Source organism: Electrona antarctica, assembly GCF_951216825.1.
Source record: "Electrona antarctica genome assembly, chromosome: 13".
In the NCBI taxonomy this organism is placed as follows: Eukaryota; Metazoa; Chordata; class Actinopteri; order Myctophiformes; family Myctophidae; genus Electrona; species Electrona antarctica.
This window is the reverse complement of record NC_136794.1, coordinates 26,454,308-26,471,830: the sequence shown is the minus strand read 5'-3', so window position 1 is coordinate 26,471,830 and position 17,523 is coordinate 26,454,308. Positions and strand designations below refer to the sequence as shown.

The 17,523-nt window shown below is 42.8% G+C and overlaps 1 protein-coding gene across 1 annotated transcript in view; it reads right to left on the bottom strand.

Annotated features, from left to right (window-relative positions):
* tmem163a (transmembrane protein 163a) overlaps positions 1-17,523 on the bottom strand; it is a gene marked incomplete at both ends in the record, with an annotated part of 91,176 nt that overhangs the window by 9,153 nt on the left and 64,500 nt on the right. The window contains 2 exons of the mRNA XM_079517905.1: positions 3,896-3,987; positions 7,276-7,319. Coding sequence (XP_079374031.1) covers positions 3,896-3,987; positions 7,276-7,319 — 136 coding nt within the window. The remainder of the gene's footprint in view (positions 1-3,895; positions 3,988-7,275; positions 7,320-17,523) is intronic.

Sequence of the window (17,523 nt, the reverse complement as noted above, 5' to 3'; positions counted from 1 at the left end):
TGCATCAAAGTAGCAGCAGACCAACCATTGTTATCGTTGAACTGGTATAGGCAGCGTTCCATTTGTAAGGCACTAAAAACTAAACACTTAAGCCCTGTAGCTGCCCTACTTCAAATGAACATTTTTTTAAATGTTCCCAAAAAACGCCAGAGTTAATGAGGTTAACATACCGTAAATTGTGGAATTGTAATATTATCCAACATACAGTTGGATAATACATTTATACAACATAAAACATATCAGCCAGTCAACATTTCTGAAAAGGAAATAGCAGGCATTTAATTCAGTCTGACAGGGGTATTAACATTATCCCTACCAGCAATACAATTGCCCAGATGGGAAGGATATGACAAGCAGAGGCACCCCCCCCCCCCCCCCCCCCCCTCACCCCATAAAATCGAACACTACTGGTATAGGCTGGGACTATGTTGTGGGCTTGAAACAAACAGTTGAAACATCACACACGGAATGGTGTCAGCATGTCCTTGAGCTGCAGCGCTGTACTGCAAGAGATGAAAGACTCTGCTTTCTAACAGCCCACACTGTTATTTTATCCCAAACTGACGTGCTATGGAATATATCTGGTGGCTCTTGAGAGGATCAACTATGAAACCTAGAGCAACAGCAGGATAAATATCAAGTCGCAGTATGTTAATTCAGATATGAACAACTTAAGTGTTAAGGAGCGATGGTACTGTACGGTACAGTATGTGTTTTTGTATCATTCATCTACGCAATGAAGCAAAATCTTTTTGATTTTACTTTTAGTATGTTGGGATGTGTGTGCACCAGCACTGTATGGGCCCGTGTGTGTGTGTGTGTGTGTGTGTGTGTGCGTGTGCGTGTGCGTGTGCGCGCGGGTGTATGTGTGTGTGTGAAGCGTGCTTAAGTACTACATGCACTGAGTACACACGTCCACATGTGTATATAGTAGCCTATTGATTCTCAAAGCATGTAGTATGCTAGACACACATCGAATGTGTGCAAGAATGCATGTGCATGAATGTGTTCATGTACACGTGTATACTGTTTGTGTGAGAGGGCCGGGGCATGAGCAGATCGACGGACAACAGGGGAGATTTGTCTTCGCATCTGGACAGCAGTGAGAGAGCTGTCACCAGGGAGGGTTACCGTAATTTATTTTATGAGTTATAGTAGGACTTAACTTTACACTCTCCTGCGCTGGCGACACCTAACAAGATGTGGCTATTTGCCGCAGCCCCATTGCCAGATCATTCATCTCCTACACTGGCAGATTTGCTAGGCATGGATGATAATATCTTCATTCAATCTGTCTCACTACAGAATGTAGATACAATGCCAGTGCCTCATATATACTGTAGTGATTTAGCTGAGGTGGAACACTGCAGCCAGGGGACATGGAGTGTTTTGAGCTACAAAACATATTTTAGCGTGTTTGAATTGAGTTTTTTGAGCAGGCAAGTTGTACCTCTGTCTCTTCACTTGTCAAAGGGACAAGGGGCAAAAACGTCATCTATCAGTTCATTCAAACATCCTCCTCTTCGTAGTCATACATTTGTTGTCTCCGCCATGTCGAAGGCTTGGCCTAGACCCCATGTCAAAGGCGTGGCCTAGACACCAGGTCGAAGGCGTGGCCTAGACCCCAGGTCGAAGGCGTGGCCTAGACCCCAGGTCGAAGGCGTGGCCTAGACCCCAGGTCGAAGGCGTGGCCTAGACCTCAGGTCAAAGGCGTGGCCTAGACCTCAGGTCAAAGGCGTGGCCTAGACCTCAGGTCAAAGGCGTGGCCTAGACGCCAGGTCGAAGGCGTGGCCTAGACGCCAGGTCGAAGGCGTGGCCTAGACGCCAGGTCGAAGGCGTGGCCTAGACCCCATGTCGAAGGCGTGGCCTAGACGCCAGGTCGAAGGCGTGGCCTACACGCCAGGTCGAAGGCGTGGCCTAGACCCCAGGTCGAAGGCGTGGCCTAGACGCCAGGTCGAATGCGTGGCCTAGATGCCAGGTCGAAGGCGTGGCCTAGACCAGGGGTCCAATACAAATTGACGGCTACAATAACCGTAATAGAGAAAATACATAAGGGTCATTCCTAGTATCCGGTGCCATTTGTGTCCCCAGGTCATAATACAGCATATTTTGTGTAAAATAAGCAAAAACACTAATTCCAAAAAGCTTATCTTATACTATTCTGTGTCTGTCTGTCTGTGTGTCATTCTGTCTGTGAGCTAATCTCAGGGACCGTAGGGCCTATTGGCGTGCAAGCACATTCCCTGGCCAAGGAATAATCTAGGCCTTAATCCTGATTGGCTAACATTGGCTTTCAAAGTTTGAAGGAGTGTCCCATTTTGAACAAAATGCCTCAAATCATGATCGGATTGCGTGAAACATTGAGGCCCACAATAAGCTACCTGCCCTGACGGAGACCTGTACTCCGAGGAGCACGTTTTTCGAGTTCACCCAATATCAATCCGTTTAAAAGTATTAAAGCTTTTTCAAAAATGTTCAGATACACTTGCTCACATATGGGTCATATGTGTCTGTGTGTGCATGCATGTGCGGTGAGTGACGAATGGCACTTTTATTGTGTGTGAGTTCTGAGCGGAGCAGAGAGACTTCTGTAAGACAACCTGACAGGTACCTGATGAACTGGCGAGGACTCGCTGATGGATTGAATGGGCTTGACAAGATTTGACAGCGTGAACAGAGAGGTGTAACCTCGCCAACTGAGTTGTAAATGAGAAACGTGCCATTCCATTCACAGACAAAGAAATGTGTGAGCGTTTGTAAAGAGGGTGCAGTTTGGCCAGGATGGCCGGTGTAGCGGCTGCATGTATGGTGCATGTGACGCTGATCAATTCGGGGTCTACTTAAGCTCATCTGATTCATTGCACTTCCTCCTGTTGTATTGCCAGTGTTGCCATTATGTTGTATGCACTTTGTTTGCTCCCACCCCCACCCCAGCACCACCAGTATGCTTTCCCTAAGGATTCTGTCCCCTTGGGAGGTGGAGGGGAGTGGGTTATAGATGTATTATCTCCCTGCTCTTAAATGGTTGTCTGCTAATGTGCTGAGCAGGGTTGTCTAAGCAGAGCTGGCCTGAATATGGCAAGATCAAAGATAATATTCACACTTCATACATTTTATAAATAAATAATGTTCCGCAAGCTATTATTGGTCTCGATCTACTTGTGCGTTATCTGACTGAAATTATTTTTTTGTCTGACTGATTTAATAACAGTCAGATTCAGATGCATGCACACACAGACACATATGACCCATATACAGTAAGCAACTTCAATACATTATCTGTCAGGGTGATTCTGTAAATATATCTAGACTGTGTCCCAAGGCTGTAAATACGAGAAAAAGAAAAAAAAAGATTCCAACAGTCAAATACTAATCTATTTGTGCATGGTATTCGTGTCATAACTGCTCTGTGGTTGAAATAAGAAAATGAACACTATATGACCTAAAAACATTACAATTGTTTAGTTAACATGAAGATTATGCAACATAGGCTGCAATTGGTCACAGTAGTAAATGACAAATAAATAGATAATAATAATGAAATAGCATGAAATATATAAAACATTCAGTCACAATGTGTGCGAAGTTGCAAATGATCCGTCACTTTGCTATCAGTGGTGCGACAGTGGAGACTGCGGCGACATTCAGCACAGATTTGTTGTCGTTCAGTGTCAGGGCGGTGGGAGTTAGGAGTGTCAGGAGTGGCCCGTCGTGACTCGGGGAACACACCTGAATCGCATTGACCATATTCTTTCTCATTTGTGCACACTTTTCTTGTCCGGACGATTGACAGCCACTGGGAGACATATGGATTTATCTTTCACCATCTGTGGCGTTCAATGATTCCCAAAGACATTTAACCAAACATGCCACCACCACCGCACTTAGTACTCACATGTACTCTCTGTGCGCAGAGTGCACGGCGGCCGCGTTGCTATAGCGCCACAGCACAATGATGGAAGACAGCACGTCCAGCGTGGCATCGAACTATACAGCAGAGACAGGAACATAGGAACAAATGACAGAACATAACAGATCTTACAACAAATATATTATATAATGATAATGACGAAGGATACTGTGTCATTAACATAGACATTTATAACTCCAACTATCTTGCAAAGTTGCAATTACTGTATATATTTTGGGGGTTCTTTTCCAATGATATGTGAGAACAGAACCAACAATTAAGTTGAAGCAATTTGAGTAGTTTGGAGCAATGTATTTTATTATATTTTGATGAGATGGTACTCTAGGATTATTACTTTTCATTGGTTAAATATTCATAAAAAGCCAGACAGATTTAACCACTTTCACTTTCAAAAATCTTTGAGAAACATGACACTGTCATACAACGAATTCGGGTCATTCGTTTATGAAAAGAAATTAAAAGATTAAATATGGAGACACAAGGTTTCTGCCCGACAATATGCATTTGGGTGTTACGTTAATTTGCATACAGTAATTTGACATTATTTCTAACTTAACAGGGATGTCGCTGACGATTTGGTTGCCCTACTCGCATATTATTTGTGACGACAGCGCTGCATTATCTCAAGCAGATCGGCTACTTTCGCCTTTTGTGATGACGCACACCTGTGTGTGCGTTATTACGCCACGGAGCTGTGGAGAAAATTGTTATTATGATTGTCGGCTTGGCACTTTTCACTTTGTTTGCCCCCCTTGGCATGTTGCCCTACTCACAGTGCGTATTGCACGTATATGTAGTGACGGCGCTGTAACTTAATCAACATCACTATATAATTTTTTGCAGTTTTGCTGTTCAAAGAGGGGGAAATGGGAAAGAAATAACACATTTGCCTTCTTAATATTTTACTGGAACTTTGAATACTCTGATACCTGACCCAGGAGTCTACACAGAAGTGCTGCCATATGGCCTTTGTTCATAAACATTCTAATAAGTCCTATTTAAGAATTAATCATCCTAATGTAGTGCCACAGTTAAAGAAGGGAGAGGTTTCTGGATATTGCTGGACTGTAGGTAATTACAGGCTATATGTGAAATTGTTGAAATGCTTTCTGTTGTTTTGGGACCTTGGTTAAGTCTATTTTTAAAGAAATCACACCTGCCTCATTGGAAATGAGAGTTTAGCTGTAAGATTTGTAAATGCATAACCATGAGATCCTGGTGTTATGATAATGAGAGCATCCAGCATGCAGTAAGAAATCATAAAACTGAAATTGTCTCTATTATGCAGGCATACACCTGATGTATAATGTTGCATCTCTTTTCTTAACCCATTAAAACCGGGAAAGCATCTGAGTCATTAGATTTTAGCGTTGGCTATTCAAAAATAGCAGATATACAAGCTCACAGCGTGTCACTTAGTGCCGTGCTGCGGGCTTGTATATCTGCTATTTTTTGGTTTAGATGGCATTTGTAGAATCAGCCTCAGGTCTTAATGTGTTAAATAACATAATATTAATATTATAACCTATGGTATATTGCAGTTGTTAATTAAATCCATTCTTTAATAATGATGTGATCCAGAGTTAGCCAGGCCTGCAGATTATAGTATTCAACGTATCTTAATTACATTATGGTAATCACGTTTATAATGGCCTATGGACATTATGTGAGGGTGTTTTCATTTTCATCCCACTGTGATTGCATCTCGAATGTCTGGGGGTCACGATTCATTTCCTCACATGACTCACTTCCTCTCCCTGCAGATCATTTTACCAACATTCTGGAGCAATTCAAGGTGAACCTGACTGTGCCTTTTTTGTTTGTTTGGTGTTTTTAAATTTCTTGTCCCATTAAGTTCAAAACTTTTAATCTGATCGGATCAGATTTTGATATCCTATATTCAGAGAGTTCAAATAAATTCAGGATAGGATCACCTTGATCCATATTCAGATTTTTCAAGATTAGAAGATCCTAATCAGTGATCTATCCTACCTATTTTCACTCAGTGGATATGAATAGCAAAATAAGGAAGCCAGACAGTAAATTAGAGCCATTCAAGGATTTCTGTTTTGAATGATTTTGGTGATAATAATGTTATGATCACAAACTTTCTCCGACGGGTGGCTGGCATCTCCCTTAGAGATAGGGTGAGAAGTTCAGTCACGCGGGAGAGACTCGGAGTAGAGCCGCTGCTCCTTCGCCAGGAAAGGAGCCAGATTAGGTGGTTCGGGCATCTGGTTAGGATGCCTCTCGGGCGTCTCCCTAGGGAGGTCCTCGGTGCACGTCCCACTGGGAGGAGACCCCGGGGCAGACCAAGGCGCAGATGGAGGGATTACATCGACACAATGGCCTTGGAACATCTCGGGATCCCCCAGGAGGAAGTCACTAATGTTGCTCTGCATGGAGAGGAATGTCTGGAGCTCTCTGGTGGAGCTGTTGCCCCCGCGACCCGACTACAGATAAGCGGTTGAAGATGGATGGATGGATGGAAAATTGATCCCAATTCTGTTTTTTTTTCTTGTTTTTTTACCTTGAAGATTTGATCCAGATTACAGTTCGGATTGGATTTACTGAACTGATCGGATATCAGAGTGATCCCAATCCTGATTTTTGGATTCAAAGTTTTGAATTTGTGGCCCTAGGTGATGGACTGCTATACAACTGGGTCTGACCAATTCGTAATAGCATGTCTATGACAAGATGTGTTGGCTGCCACAATTGTCTAATGCTTCCGCCTAACAGTCTGTACTTGAGACACTTTGAAAATGTGTTCAGTTTCGCCTGTGCAGTCACACACAAATACGTAACTCTGCAAATACTTTTAGTCAAAGCTTAACTAAGCTACTGTAGCTGCGTAGAATTTTTTTTTCTAAACTATTTAAAATAATGTTTTGTGAACACTGTGTTGCGATTGATTTAATACCCTTCCAGTCTGAAAAGGAGGTGACAGATTTCCAGTTCTCAACTCTTACAAGGCAGAATTACACACTCGCACTGGAAAATTGTAGGAAGAGGCTTGACAGATTAATGACAAAACTACATCAACCTGCAGTCTGGCTTACACTTAGTTGCCTGTGCACACACCGCTGAAAGCCGATCTACAAGCTCACGTGAGTGACACCGTCGTGCAACTAAGTATGAATAAATCTTGAGCCTGGCTCCAGGCCTTTAAGCGGTGCCTTGGGGAGATTCGATCTGAGCTCCCCGCTCCTGCCTTGTTACCAAGGAAACAAAGGCACCCATTGCACTTTGGTTTTCCAACGAGCGTTAATAAATCACAGAAACCAAAGTTATGACTAATTGATCAGTGCAAATGGAGGGGGAAGTAGGTAGTTGGAACTCACGGCAAATCCAAAGGCTGAAGCACTGTGTCTCATGAATGACACCGCTGTGAAGAGAGAGGACACAAACAGAGGTGGGGTGGGGGTGACAGGTTGGAGGGGGAGAGGGGGGGGGGTTAACATACCACCAATAGCTTGAAATAACAAAAATTAAATAAAGGACGACCCTATTAAGTCTTTCTGTGCCACGCTAGGTGGCAGCAGAGTGTAGGTAAACCATGCCAGGGGGATTGATCTAATTTTGCTCATGTTCATTTCCTGTTTCCCAGCCTGGAGACCATCATTGCAACAATCGGCTATTATTAGCGTTAACAAGTCGGGAGCGATGCGGTACAAAAGTACAAATGACATCCGAACCTTGGATGGATGCTGATCACCAAGGACAGCGCTCGTATTTTCAGAGTTATAAGGCTTTGAAAATCCTACTTTGACTGGAGGTAAATGGGGGCTGTGTGCAAAGATCCTGGTGCTCCAATCCAAGCTAATAGAAATGGCAGGCTTTCTATTCCTGGAAAGTTAGCATGCTATATAATGGAAGCTATTGTTCCTTCGTTATTAAAAAAAATGGAAATCTTGTTTGAAAGAAATAAATCTGCGTAGGAAATATTACATTGGCTTTGTGCCCATATTACTGTCACTGTGATACAAATGGTACTATTTCTGATCTATTAATTAGCAGAGTGGCAGATAAAATAACAATCCTTTCTAACATATCTTTTCATATGAATTAATAAAGTTTCTGAATCAATAACAACCCAAAAATCATCACAATATACATTTTCCGTCACTCAATTCTGTCAATTTGACGGCACAAAGATGGTATTCTGAATATTGTAATTGGCTAATGATGATGGGACACGGTTCAGTCTGGTGGTACATATTTCATATCTATTCACAATGAATTCACAAAGCTTATTAATAAGTTATTTATATTCACATGGCACAGATGCTAAATGCATGTTGCAAAGAGCAGATTAACTCCAAATCCTCTTATTAGTATTATCAAAGGCTATAGGAAGGTACTGGTATGTTTTGTTTGGGTTCAAGGATGAAAGCGTCAACATGCCATTCTGTTGCCTATGACAGCACAGCTGACAAGCTGCAATTAAGGGAAGAATGTATTTTGAATCATCTTCTGTGCATGTGCTATCATAGTACTAAAACAAGCATGTGCCTTGTTTTCATATAAAATACACTTTCAAATGTTTTTGAGGCTTGCTTGTAACATTGTTGGCTTAATACTTCTGGTGCCCTGTTGTTGTTCTGCTACAGTATGCCTATCCGTTGGCCAGGTAGGCTATAGTGACTTATCACCTTCAATGGCGCACCCCCAAATTTGCATACCAAAGGTGCGAGGTTTGCATGCCCAATTGTTCTATAAATACAAATGATGTGTTTGTTGTTAAACCACATGAACCCTAGCGTGCCGATCCTGGGCATGTAGACATGCACCACTCCTCTTCTTATTCACTTGTGATTGAAATACTTTTGTATAAAAAAACAGTTTGGCGCAACTTGCGCCAAACTGTTTTTTTTGGGTACCCGGTACCCATACATGTTCGGTTCGGTACCTGCTTGGTCCCGAGGTTCGGGACCCACCCCTAGGTGCAAGTACCTTCATCAGGTTATTATTATTGGTCTTTATCTCAGCAGGGTTGAAATGGGATTGACATTCAAAATAGTAAATGAGGCTTTGCCTCAATGCCCTTCAAGAATACAGCCCAAATATGTAATCTCTTCTTTGCTAGAGATCTCTCTCTCTCTCTCTCTCTCTCTCTCCAATACCCTGTCCCTCTGCCTTGCTCTCCCTATGTGTTTGCAGGACAGACTCCCAACGGATAGGCAGCATCGTCATTCGTCAGTGGAATCTCCATGGTAACAGGAGATTTGAGGGCAAGCCGGGAGTTTGTTTGTTTGTTTATTTGAACTCAACGGTGCTTTCAACTACCCTCTCTCATCCCCCCTCTCCCTTTCTCTTTTCCCATTTCTCTTCTTCTCTGAGACTCTCTCCCTCTTTCTTTTTTCTGACATTTTATCTGTATATAAGAACCTACTGTACTGTACTATGTTCCAATGAATTGAATGGAGCGTAGTGGTAGGCTACTTCAGGTAGTCACGGAACAGAAGGCATGCAGGAGGTGTAGACCATTGACTTTTTTGATCAGTTTTTGATCAGTTTATTGTCAAGAATACAGTGTAAACACAAACATTGAAGACAAAAGTGAGGACGCAAATTGTGATTGGCCAGGATGAGATGATGTATTATGATGTATGATGATAAGGAGAGGAGAGAGGTGAGGAGGAGAGGAGAGAGGTGAATAGAGAAGAGGTGAGGAGGTCAAGGAAGGAAAGCTGTCAATAAAGGAGCGAAGCAGAGAAGATGGTCCAGACAGTTCCCTGACAGACACCAGCTGCTACCTGTATTAGCTGCTTGGGTAACGTACATGCATTCACACCACATACATATACTGTACACACGCACACACACACACACGCACGTACTGTACACGCACTCATACCTACACACAGAGACGTTCATGTGCTCCATGTTTCCAGCGTCCCATAGGGAGGCTGGCTGACTGGGTCTCCTGCCCATCTGGAGGATCCAGATTCCAGGCCAAAATGTGTGTGTGTGTGTGTGTGTGTGTGTGTGTGTGTGTGTGTGTGTGTGTGTGTGTGTGTGTGTGTGTGTGTGTGTGTGTGTGTGTGTGTGTGTGCGTGTGCGTGCATGCGAGAGAAAGAGAAAAAGGGAACGAGTGAGTGTTTAAATGTGCATAATGTAAATGCATTTTGTGTGTGTCTAAATATGCGTGTGTGTGTGTGTGTGTGTGTGTGTGTGTGTGTGTGTGTGTGTGTGTGTGTGTGTGTGTGTGTGTGTGTGTGTGTGTGTGTGTGTGTGTGTGTGTGTGTGTGTGTGTGTGTGTGTGTGTGTGTGTGTGTGTGTGTGTGTGTCTGAGTGCATTCATGTGCATGTGTGAGAGTACTGGCATGCTTCTCGTGTGTGTGTGTGTCCGCCTTCCTGCCAAGAAGTCTCTTCCTGAACCACCATCACTAGTGGAGAGCTTCCTAAAACAAGCAGCAGTCGTTTAGTAACCAATCTGCCATTTGCTGTATCGCCGGGAACGTCACTAGGCTCGTCAAGTCGCCTCATTACAGAAGAATAATGATTCGAGCAGCAGCCAAATTAATTCCTGAAAGTACATGCAGTAACTACATTTCCTGATCAAAGAGGGGACATCTTGGTCCACTGTAAAAACCCTTAACTCAGAGAGTGTACAATACGGAGCCATTCCACTTGTACACTCTCACACAAATGCAGCAGTGGAAAATGTACTCAATTTTTTTTACTTATTAGAAAATAGTAGAAAACGTAGAAAGTACTGCACAATGTACTATTTCATAAATATGAACACTGTGCGATTCACATTATGAAGCTCTCACATCTCCACTGCGCTCAGAAAAGGTCAAGGTGCTAATAGTTATGAAGACAAAAACATTTAGCTTGATGTGGTACACGCATAGATGAAAATTCAATGACGTGACATTTGTAAAATCAACATCCTGAAAGCAACACTCCTCAGTCCTCACTCAACAAACTAACTATTAATGTTCTCACCATATTATAGCCTGCGAGGAGATTATAGCTGTTTTGGTGCCATTATTTGAGCTAATCTCATTAAGGGCTAATCTGTTGACCCTTCTTTTTTAACAAAAGATAATCCATAATCCTTTCTTTTCTTTTCTTTTTTCACTTTATAGTCTACTGTAGGTTATTGGTTTTGGTGTGTGCAGTTTATATGGAGTGGCTGGATGATTCAACAATTCAATTCATAGATGGATGTATTTATAGTTGTTAATTTAGCATTTGTCACATTCTTTAATCCATTGTGGAGGTCAAAGCTCAAAAACAATATCATCAGCGCAATCGCTATGGAATAAAATACGCCAAACTTGTTAATACGGCAAATACAATAGCCTACTATCCTTAGTGTTGATTTAGCTTTGTGTGTGTATACTGTAGATGGATACTTTTGGTATGCACTCAACCCATGTCCACTTACTCACTTGTTTACATCCCTCTCTTGAGGGATGTGTGGGTCTTTGTGGAAAATAAGATCAGAGATCTAGACTAAGCCCCAACGTGTGGTCTCTGGAATGTCTACAATCCAGAGAGACCCCCAAGTCTTATGAGGAGTGGGCTCAAGGTGGATCAGTGCGTACCTATGGGTCGGAGTTTAGCTGTGGTTCCAAGCCTGTTTAATGCAATAGCTACCTTTAGGAGTCACATCATAAAGGTGGTCCAAGTCAGTGTGTTATCAAACGTTTTCATGTCAAGGATCCAGAAGTTAATATGTATTTGTCTGAGGACCCCCATCTAAAATGATGTGCCAGGGATCCTCATGCAAGATTTGTATTCTTAAAATGTTTAAAAAATATCAACAGTTTTCACATTGATTTCAAGATTGATGTAGACTGATTTAATTATATAGATTAGAGATGTTATAGATATAGACCTATGCTAGCTGGTGGTTGGGCGACCACAATACGGAAAATAAGATTGTTGACATTTAGAAAGTGGTATTTGGTAGAGTATTAACTACAATATTTAAGACCTTTGTGTCAACCCTGAAATACTGGTTATGTGCCATAGAACTGGCATAACAAACAACAAGAGTTTAAAGATAATTATATGTACATAGCTCAAGGTGATGCAGGAAAGACTAAATAAACTTTGTCACGGCTCATTTTGTGTTTTCTCTTTGGTTCACAGGGGTCCATATATAACCACTTAAGACATTATCCATTTCACCGGGTTTCAGCTGATGTATCAGCCGTCTGTGTGGGTGCTGCCTGCCAGAAAATCAATGCCTCAGGCTCTCCCTGGCAGAGCAGACACTAAAAACTGTCCAACATCTGTTGGGTTTCTCGGTTAATCAGGGAGGCAAGCACGCGTGACTAGTACTGACAAGGTATGGAAAGATTGTGGCGTGTATTGGATCTCTGTTGTGTTTTGGTGGCAGGCCTGGCGAACTGGAAATTGTCAGATTGGATGTGAATGCATTTATCTTGTCAGCCGTGAACTAAAACAGGGTCTTTCTTGCTAAAACGTAGCTCTGTCAAGTGCAATGACCTGGACAGCTCAATTTACGGTTGTTTTCACAAATGTGAGAAAGTGAGCGTGAGTAAAGCTCTCGTTAAATAACGATATATAGTGTATATGGAGGCAAGGGACAAATTCAACATTTTACACCATAGGAAAAACAAATTGCAAAATAAATAAATTGAGTCTACCTGTTACATTGTGCAAAGACACTATGACCTATCTATATCTACCAGAACAATGTTTTTCCTCCAGAAAACAAAACAAAAAAAAGAAAGGAAAAGGATTTGGACCCAGACCTAGGAGGAGAGGACAGGTTGGCAATTCTCCCAAGGGAGCTCATAATAGTTCTTCCATTTTTCATGAAACTGTCTGCATGTAGACTAGCAGTAATGTGTGATTGATTCCCCCTCATTTGCCAAATTAAACCAGTTAAGTTACTGCAGTATTTATGTATTAATTCTTTTTTTTTGTTCTGGTAAAGTAGCAGTTTATGTTAACACATGTATACAAAATGAATGAACCTCCCTCGGTTTTTATATGTTGGTGACAATCACTGTTGCATCACTGTGGCAAAGGTTTTGGACACTGCCAGAACACCATAGTCTACAATGTCACATATCCACTCAGACACACGTCCTTGACCCTGTCACAAGATTATTGTACAGGATCTCCTCACTGGTCAGTAAGAATACATTGAGGACTCTAGCAGGAGCACTCATCCAAATGTCACTTGGACATATCACCACTATTGTCATAGCACCACAAAGCCCTTAAAAACAAGGCTTCAGACATCCCAAAATAAACGGGTTTGGCTACTGCTTGGCCCTACATCTACAACTCATTTACCCCCTGCTCATTTTGCTAGGGTGGGATGGCCCATCTGGACTGCTAATAAGTCCGACATCCCGTTAGCCAGACCTGCGTGCTCGGTTAAGACTCAGTCGTGCTGCGGGTTAAAAATCACCCGTGGCTCCCGACATGCGTGGCAGGTTACAACTAATCCATGCTGCGGGTTTAAAATCACTCGTGGCTTCCTGTGAGGTTAGGGTTAGGTTTGGGATAAGTCCACAATCACAACACCAGAGGGAGCTCCACAAATCACGTTCAAGCCAGATTTGGCTCAAACAAGGGGTTCAATTTGTTCTCGTGCTATATGCCACAAAAAATGTGGAATGCCGTACCAACAGTCATACATACAGTAAGTGTGGATCCTTACTCGCTTTCAAAACCGCTCTAAAAGAGCACTTGGCTGAATTAAAAACAAATGGCTGTAAATTTGTCTATCATTAAATGTTTTGATGAATTGAGTAGGCTACAAAAGGACCCCACTCTAAGCAAGCCATAGGCTTTCTTGGATAAATCCTTTTAGCAGACCTTATATTGTACTGTACTTCCCTGTGCTTCTCCATGCAAAGTGTTAAAGTACAGTAATCAATCACACTATACGTAGACAGGCTACTTTGTGTGGTCACCTTAACAGACATGGATTATTGTAGGCCGGCAGCAGAGTCTGGCAAAAATATAATGAAGAAGAAGGAAGATGAAAGGAGCAAGCAGACGAATGTCTGTATTATATGGCCTAAATGTCATTTTAAGTTAATGGTCTTCCTTGGAAATTGAACAAATGGTTCTGTGTCAAGTATACCATGAGTTAATTGTAAGAATGGCAGCCGGTATGGTATGGTCCTTTGAAGCCAGTGAGCAGAAACTTGTAATATCTCTCCTTTCTTCTCCAGGATGGACCATGTCAATCTGGTCCAATACCAACATGAACAACATCTCTCTCTCTCCCGACCCCCCTGTGTTTCTGTCTGTCTGTCTGTCTGTCTGTCTGTCTGTCAGCACGAGACACACACTGAGAATCTCTTGCTGTCTCTGAAAAGTCAGATGCTGCAGGCTGGTTTTTCCCATGGTGCCAACCAGCAAGCCATGAGCATACAATTCAGGACACACATGGGTGAAAGGCAATGCCAAATGCACAAATCAGTGAGGCACAAGCTTTGCTTAGTTTTTGGTTTTGCTTGGCAGTAACTGTAAACAGACAGATGAGTTGCGTTCGAGCCATGGCACAATGTTAGCAAGAACACGCACATGAGCATGGGTCCTCATTTATATCAGTGCTTACTGACTTGTGCTCTCGCACACCGTGTCTGTCTGTCCCTACAGTACATGCTGCTTGCTCCTGTGTCACTGCTGCAACAAACATGTCATTTAGCATGTGTGGCATCCTCTATGCCTCTATGGGTCTATACAGTTGGGTGCCACCGATATTGTCCCTTATCATTTGACCCATTTAGGCCTGACCTCAAAATTAAAAAAAAAATCTTCTAAATCCTCCAGTTTTCTGAAATAAATATTTTCACGATTTTTCAAAAATAGCAGACCTACAAGCTCGTAGCGCGCCACTCGGTGGCGCGCTATGAGCTTGTAGATCTGCTATTTTTCAATAGCTAAATTATAACATAATGTTTAAAACACCAAAAGGGGTTCCCGCCCAAAATGGGTTAACTGTCCTTTTGCGCAGATCACGCAAACCTCAGTAAAAAGAAAAGGACAATATCGATGGCCTCCAACTGTAGCATGTGTGGCATCCTCTATGCCTCTATGGGTCTATAAGTGACTTTGACTGCATTGTTTAGAGGCATGTCTTGTGCAATGTCTGAATGGACTATGAAAGGTTTCTGGAATACATGTTTATCACATGACCCCAGTATAGTGATTTGTGTGAGCTTTGGACAAAACCTGTAGGAGAAGTAACAAAAGTGTGTTAGGCATGGCCTATATGGGCTGTGCCTATTTCAAGGAATCCATGGAAAAAGAAATGCCTTTTGCACAAACTGAGCTGGGGACTGATGTGATGTATAGACAATGATTTAATAAAATAAACAATTAATAATCAATCCCATTCCCATCCATCTCATTCATTATAAGGTCAAAGTTCTCACAACACTCACATTTCAAATATAGTGAAAATAGCCGATCTACAAACTCACAGCACACCAAATGTTGTGTTTTAACAAAATAACACTTATAAGTACTCAATTGATTAGTACAAATAAAAAAATATATATAAAAATGAAATGCACTTCCCGGTCATTAGATGAATCAAAAAACAGTCAATAGAATAATCGTTAAGAAAATAATTGGAGATCTGGACTGATCCATAAAGCTATAACCCAGCTGTCACTGTGCCCTTTTACTATACGCATTTTAGTTGTTAATACAACTCGTTTATATACTGGGGAGGGAGGCAGCAAAGTCACGATGATACCATTGTTTGCTGACATGTTGTCCATGTTAATATCTGACAGATAGGAGACCCACCCCAACGCCTGCTCTCACTTCAGTCATCCATCACCACCATGCTGTCTACTGTATGAAAAGAACAGAAATGCAGTTATCTCGCCTCTATTCTCTGCAACCCCCCACCTCCATACACCACCCCCCACCTCCCTACACCCGCCGCTCTACACCCTCCCTACACCCTCTGGGGAAGACCTCGATTCAGGGGTGTGAGATTGAATTACAACTTGGAAAGGAATAAACAGGAGGAGAGAGAGAGAGAGAGCAGACAGACAGACAGGCAGGCAGGCAGGCAGGCAGGCAGACAGACAGACAGGCAGGCAGGCAGGCAGGCAGGCAGACAGACAGACAGACATGTGGATGGATAGACGGACAAAAAAGCAAGAAGAAAAAAAGCAAGAAACTACGAGATTGAGGGCCCTATCTTGCATCAGAGGCACTAAATCCGTAATTTAGGGTTTTAGTATTGCATAAGAGGCGTTCCCCCATAAAAATGCTATCTTGTGCCACAGCCTAAATCCCTAAAACACCTCCGCTACCCGTTACATCATGGAAGAGCAACGCGCTGCCTTGAAATAATTTTATATTTGCTACAGAGGGTTGTTTTGTGTGTCCAGTAGCTCCTCTATCTATCATCCATTCCGTGCCCAACACAGTCTCACTCGCAATGAAGCAAGGACCCCGTGCCTTTTTCTTCTTCTTCTCCCCCCCCGCACAGAACCACAGATGCATAACAGCCAAAAACACACTTGACTTCATAACTACACAAGGAACGATAAACTACCCGAGACTTCTCGTGTTGGCAAAGGAGGTTGCCAGCACGAATCCCGAGAAATAGATTTAGGGCTATATCTTGCGCCACCCCTTAACCCTTATCCCTAAACTTATTTGCCATTTTTTACTATTTGAAAAAACGTAAAGATGTAGATCGGCTAGTTGACCTATTTTAAAATGATTTTCAAAATAGTAAAAAATGGCAAATAGGGATAAGGGTGGCGCAAATTGAAGCCCTGTGTGTGTGTGTGTGTGTGTGTGTGTGTGTGTGTGTGTGTGTGTGTGTGCGTGTGTGCGTGTGCATGTGCGTATGTGTGTGTGTCAATACTGGTTGCTCCCTGCTGGGACAGCTGGCTAAACCATATAGGCCTCCAAGGCTTTCTTCCTCGTTAATTACAGTTCAAAGTTGGCAAACATTCCCTCGATGAGCACACGCGCACACACACACACGCGCACACAAACACACACACACACACGCTCGCACGCACGCACGCACGCACGCACGCACACACACACACACACACACACACACACACACACACACACACACACTCACACACAGACCTCGTTCCCCCCCACCTCCCCCCCGGCAGCAGCCTAGTTTAAATGTAGCCTGGTCTGACGTAGCTATAGCCGGATGCTGAGCTGCAAAATGCTGTGTTTAATAATTCAGGACCTCCTGCTCCGCCGTGCTCTGCTGCACTGACTCCGAACACCCTGTTTATAGGATGCGTCTTTACTGGAACACTTCCTCTATACTTACACACCCCACATATGGCCTACTACACATCCTGTCCTCTACTCTTATTGTCTGTCTCTGTCTCTGACTGTCCCCTGGAGGAGCATCCCTCTGCCTTTTTTAATTGGCCATTAGTTTTCACTTTGCCCCCAATTCGTGCCCTTGTCTCCCTCCCTGACCGCCTGCCTTGTCTCATTCGTTTGTTCGTTTGTGCATGCGTTTGTTTGTTAGTTAGTTTGTTAGTTTGTTTGTTTATTAGTTTGTTTGTTGTCCTTCCTTCCTTCCGTCCTCGCTCACAGCTAGCTGAATAGCAGCTGGACCTAATTAGAAC